Here is a 6,307-nt window from a genome sequence, read left to right as displayed (position 1 = left end):
CTGTGGCCCCGCCCCCTCTGCTCTGTGACTGGGAGACTATAAGAATATGGCCGCCAGTCACCGTACATGAGGACACCATTAGACTATATTGCTATTACTCTAGTGATGAAGCTGTGAGCGGCTGGTACAGGTGGCTTCTGGTTACAGGACGTCCCTCCTACTTTGTGCCGCTTGATTGGCTACTCGCTGCTGCCAATCACCGCACTGAGGGGAATGAGAGGGCGGTCAGTATGGTATAGCCATAGCTACAGGGAGATGAGATGGAAGGGGCGTTTCAAACTGATGGGGATCTAGCTCCTCCCATAAGGAAAAGGCAGAGAGCGGCCATTGCTGTGTCTGGCAGTAGGCAAGGGGGTTTACTATTTTTTATATAGGGGGAGTAGGTTGTGGTGCTGCATTATCATCATACAGGTAGAGCAGGCTATGGTGTAATATATAATACTGGTGGAACAGGTTTTAGTGGTCTGTTATTATAATACAGGTGAATCAGATTTCTGTAGCTGTAGCAGTTTCTGGTGCTGCCTTACTATCAAGCAGGTAGATCAAACACCAATGTTACATATAATACAGGTGGAGCAGACCCTGGTGTTACATATAATACAGGTGGAGCAGACCCTGGTTTTACATATAATACAGGTGGAGCAGACCCTGGTGTTACATATAATACAGCTGGAGCAGTCACTGCTCGGTGGGTAACAGACTATAGAGAAAGGGAGGTGTCTGGTGCACTCAGACCCCCCATACAGAACGTAGCAGCTGTAGCTGGCGGTCAGTACCCTCAGTAGGTGGTTATTAGTGTTACATATAATACAGGTGGTGCAGACCCTGGTGTTACATATAATACAGATGGAGCAGTCACTGCTCGGTGGGTAACAGACTATAGAGATAGGGAGGTGTCCGGTGCACTCAGACCCCCCATACAGAACGTAGCAGCTGTAGCTGGTGGTCAGTACCCTCAGTAGGTGGTTATTAGTGTGGAAGTGACAGAATACACAGAGAGACACCATAGTGTACACCGGGTGATGTATAAGATGCACAGACGTCCTCTGTAATAGGCCCTGCTGACTCCTCACCTGTCTGAGGATTTCTTAGCTTTCTTTTTATTCCTCTAATTATCACCAACCTGTATGGAGCTCCCTCTGCTCCCAGCACTTTCTCTATTACTACCATGTGTGTAGGGACCAGTGTTTCCCAGTGCTGTCCTCAGGGAACCATAACAGGGCATGTTTTCCATGTCTCCTCACAAAATCACCAGTGAGATAATTATCACCACCTCTGGATCATTTAGATTGTGTCAGTCAGTAATGAACCACTAGTAAGGAGATGTAGAAAACATGCCCTGTTAGGAATCCCTGGTGACTGGAGATGAGAAACACTGTTCTAGATCTTCAGTGTGTAAGGGATTATCTTCCAATAAATGCTTCAGCCTCTCCCCTATGCTACATACACATGGCCGGCAGGATTGTCACACATGTAACGTACATCCTGGTTGGCTAACTGTGTAATCCAGCAGGACAGGGCGGCTGCACAGTCACAGACTGTATAACACTGCTGACACTCAGTAATTATTACAGATGAGGGAGCAGAGAAAATAAGATGGGTGATAGTACATAAGTCACCCGGATATTAGGAGACAGAGGAATAGGGCAGTAGTGGGGGAGAGAGGCTGGGCTGGGAGATGTGGTGCGCTCTTGGAGGGTGTATAATGGGGTAGGGGGAGCAGAGAAGTAGGGTAAGATGATGGGGGCAGAGACTTTATCCTAGGTTACTGGGGAGAATGACCTGAGGGTGGAATGAGGAGGAAAAGGTGGGTGGTCTGTGAGGGATCTGACCTGGGGAAATATCTTGTCATATGGTGTTGTGTACTTGTGTATTTTATACTCTGTGTAGTAATCACTGGTTATCAGGTGTGTGACCTGTGTATAGTGATCAGTGTGTATCAGGTGTGTGATATCAGTTTGACCTGTGTATAGTGATCAGTGTGTATCAGGTTTGTGATATCAGTGTGACCTGTGTATAGTGATCAGTGTGTATCAGATGTGTAATATCAGTGTGACCTGTGTATATCAGGTGTGTGATATCAGTTTGTCCTGTGTATAGTGATCAGAGGGCCTGATTCAGACCCGGTCGCAAGCGCTGAGCACTTGAAACCGGGTCGATGGTGGCCCAGAGCACATGCGCACGACGGAGCTGGCTCTGTCGAGCACATGCGCACGACGGAGCCGGCTCTGTCGAGCGCATGCGCATGACGGAGCCGACCCTGTCGTGCGCATGCGCGAGACCCGGGCACTCCGTCGCTCCGGGTCTTGCAACAAAGGGGGCGAGCTGTCGATGTTGAGTGACAGCTCGCCCCCTTTGGTGGGCGGGCCAGGGGGGTGGCTATCCAAACGGAGGCGTTCCCATATGAACGCCTGTCGTTTGTGGGCGGCCCCACTGACATCACGAGTGATGTCAGTGGAGAGATTCTGGCTGTGTTAGAGCCGAAATCTCTCTGTGGCTTGCGGCCACGAGACCCTACCACAAGGGTCTCGTCGCAAGCCTGATGGTCGCGATAGTCTTGACCATCGCGACCATCAACCTGGCCACTCGCTATATCTGTGGGTGGTCACCCACAGCTATGCGAGCGGCCAGGAGGCCGCACAAAAAAAAAACTCCCTGATTCAGAGCGAGCGCTCTTTCAGAGCGTCCGGCTCTGAATCAGGGCCAGTGTGTGATATGGCTCTGGAAAGAGGAGGGCTTATTAGTTAATCAGTGTTTCCTGAATTAATATGTTACATGTACTCTGATATTTATTATATTTACTTTTAGACACGTGAGGAACACTAGAATCTTTACTAGAAGTCACGTAAGGGTGAGACCTGTCCTCTATAAATAACTGATCACTGAGGATGGACGTGGACAAAAGTCACATTACTGAGAGGATACTAAATCTCACCCTGGAGATCATATACCTGCTGACTGGGGAGGTGAAGGGTTCTGGGAGTGTCACAGTGACATCACTTATATCTATAGTAATAATACAAGAACATGACTGGGGAGGTGAGGGGATCTGGGAATGTCACAGTGACATCACTTATATCTATAGTAATAATACAGTGACATGACTGGGGAGGTGAGGGGATCTGGGAGTGTCACAGTGACATCACCTATATCTATAGTAATAATACAGGGACATGACTGGGAAGGTGAGTGGATCTGGGAGTGTCACAGTGACATCACTTATATCTATAGTAATAATACAGGGACATGACTGGGGAGGTGAGGGGATCTGGGAGTATCACAGTGACATCACTTATATCTATAGTAATAATACAGGGACATGACTGGGGAGGTGAGAGGATCTGGGGGTGTCACAGTGACATCACTAATATCTATAGTAATAATACAGGGACATGACTGGGGAGGTGAGGGGATCTGGGAGTATCACAGTGACATCACTTATATCTATAGTAATAATACAGGGACATGACTGGGGAGGTGAGAGGATCTGGGAGTGTCACAGTGACATCACTTATATCTATAGTAATAATACAGGGACATGACTGGGGAGGTGAGAGGATCTGGGAGTGTCACAGTGACATCACTTATATCTATAGTAATAATACAGGGACATGACTGGGGAGGTGAGAGGATCTGGGAGTGTCACAGTGACATCACTTATATCTATAGTAATAATACAGGGACATGACTGGGGAGGTGAGGGGATCTGGGAGTGTCACAGTGACATCACTTATATCTATAGTAATAATACAGGGACATGACTGGGGAGGTGAGGGGGATCTGGGAGTGTCACAGTGACATCACTTATATCTATAGTAATAATACAGGGACATGACTGGGGAGGTGAGAGGATCTGGGAGTGTCACAGTGACATCACTTATATCTATAGTAATAATACAGGGACATGACTGGGGAGGTGAGGGGGTCTAGGAGTGTCACAGTGACATCACTTATATCTATAGTAATAACTGAGCAGCAGGGAGCCGGTCTCAGATATAGTATTAGTCCCACAGTCCTTACTAGAGTTTGGACTTAGTACATTGTTCACAGTATGTTGTCACTGACCCAAAGATGTCGGAGCTGCAGGATATACTATATACTCTTCATTTTCCTGTATTTAGGAGATTGTTACAAGATAAGTATTTGTAAAATAGAGTTTTTTTTGTATATTATGTAAAATGAACACCTGAATAAACAGTCTCATTTAAATAGAGTTTAAGTGACCTTTCCATGTTTCCCCCAATACAAAGGGTTATACAGTACTAAAGAAGACATCCGATAAGCATGAGACACCCAGCAGCCAACCCCATGTGTCAGGAGGACTGAGCAGGACCCAGAGTCCCATCACGGTGCCTCCACTTTACTCACTCATACATGAGAGACACAATGACCAGAAGATCCTGGAACTCACCAAGAACATCATTCAGCTGCTGACTAGAGAGGTGACTGCTGGGAATGGGACATTATACAGTAACACCAGGGGATGTGTCTGGGTGATGACTGGAGAGGTGACTGCTGGGAATGGGACATTATACAGTAACACCAGGGGATGTGTCTGGGTGATGACTGGAGAGGTGACTGCTGGGAATGGGACATTATACAGTAACACCAGGAGATGTGTCTGGGCGATGACTGTATCATTGTGTGTGTCAGGTTCCTATAAGGTGTCAGGATGTCACTGTCTATGTCTCCATGCAGGAGGGGGTGTATGTAGTGGAACACAATGGTCTGTACAAGGACGTGATGATGGAGAATCATCGGCCCCTTGCATCACTGGGTAAGAGGAGACTGTCATTTATTGTACAGGGGAGAGCAGGTATGGGGGCCCCCTATATACACACATCACCTGATATTCACATATATACAATGTACTCAGTCACGGTGTGTCTCCTACAGATGGACCCAGTAACAGAAAGACCCCAGAGAGATGTCCCCGTCCTCTTTATTCACAGGATTGTACAGAGGAGACTCACAGGATCCCACAGGAGCATCAGGTAGATGGGATTTAGGGTCTCACCAATATACCACAGTGACTGTCACTATATGATCTGCAGAGAAGCTATGTGTGTCTTATACACTGATATTATACTGTCTAATCTCAACTAATGAAATCAAACATTAAAAAAAGAATTCAATTTTTGTTTAGGGTGCAGCTCAGGCTAATAAGGTAGAAGATATAGAGGGAGAAGAAGAGACGTATGTGACTGATAATAAGGCAGAAGACATAGAGGGAGAAGAGACGTATGTGACTGATATGAAGGCAGAAGACATAGAGAGAGAAGAAGAGACGTATGTGACTGATATGAAGGCAGAAGATATAGAGGGAGAAGAAAAGACGTATGTGACTGATATGAAGGCTGAAGATATAGAGGGAGAAGAAGAGACGTATGTGACTAATATGAAGGCAGAAGATATAGAGGGAGAAGAGACGTATGTGACTGATATGAAGGCAGAAGATACAGAGGGAGAAAAAGAGACTTATGTCACTGATCTGAAGGCAGAAGATATAGAGGGAGAAGAAGAGACGTATGTGACTGATATGAAGGCAGAAGATATAGAGGGAGAAGAGACGTATGTGACTGATCTGAAGGCAGAAGATATAGAGGGAGAAGAAGAGACATATGTGACTGATATGAAGGCAGAAGATATAGAGGGAGAAGAAGATATGTATGTGACTAATATGAAGGCAGAATATATAGAGGGAGAAGAAGAGACATATGTGACTGATATGAAAGCAGAAGATATAGAGGGAGAAGCAGAGACGTTTGCGTGGGGCAATCAGCAGTTTAAGACGGAGGAAATCCCTAAAGATATCAGCACAGGTGCGTAATAAACACTTATTACAGAATAGTCACATTCTCCTTGTTCAGTTTCTTATCTTTCACCCTCCTCTGTCAGTACAAACTAATGAAGTAAATGTATCTGCCCAGTGGGAGAGTTGGGAGCCATCAGCCCCTATGATACTACTGCTCTCCCCCTTACATCATGTCACTGTGTGTTACCAGCCCAGAGATCTGACCAGTCTCCTCCCCACACTATCTGGTGTATCGCACATACTAAGATGGAGATCACAGTAGAATGCAGCTATTATGACCTGTGTGTGATATATAATGTATAGATCATGCCTGCGCTCTGTTACACATACTGAGATGGAAATCCAGAGAGTGTGAGGACATAGCAGGATGCAGCTAGTATGACCTGGGTGTGTGATATAATGTATAGACCATGCCTGCACTCTGTTACACATACTTAGATGGAGATATGGAGAGTGTAAGGACACAGCAGAATAGTATGACCTGTGTGTGAT

The 6,307-nt window shown here is 46.1% G+C and overlaps 1 protein-coding gene across 1 annotated transcript in view; it reads left to right on the top strand.

Annotated features, from left to right (window-relative positions):
- LOC148442965 (uncharacterized) overlaps nucleotides 1-6,307 on the top strand; it is a 142,875-nt gene that overhangs the window by 134,567 nt on the left and 2,001 nt on the right. The window contains 4 exon segments of the mRNA XM_088463460.1: nucleotides 4,251-4,442; nucleotides 4,672-4,777; nucleotides 4,897-4,994; nucleotides 5,147-5,822. Coding sequence (XP_088319586.1) covers nucleotides 4,251-4,442; nucleotides 4,672-4,777; nucleotides 4,897-4,994; nucleotides 5,147-5,822 — 1,072 coding nt within the window.

Source organism: Taudactylus pleione, unplaced genomic scaffold (assembly GCF_031769625.1).
Source record: "Taudactylus pleione unplaced genomic scaffold, aTauple2 ptg001378l, whole genome shotgun sequence".
In the NCBI taxonomy this organism is placed as follows: domain Eukaryota; kingdom Metazoa; phylum Chordata; class Amphibia; order Anura; family Myobatrachidae; genus Taudactylus; species Taudactylus pleione.
This window is presented reverse-complemented; position numbering and strand designations above follow the sequence as displayed.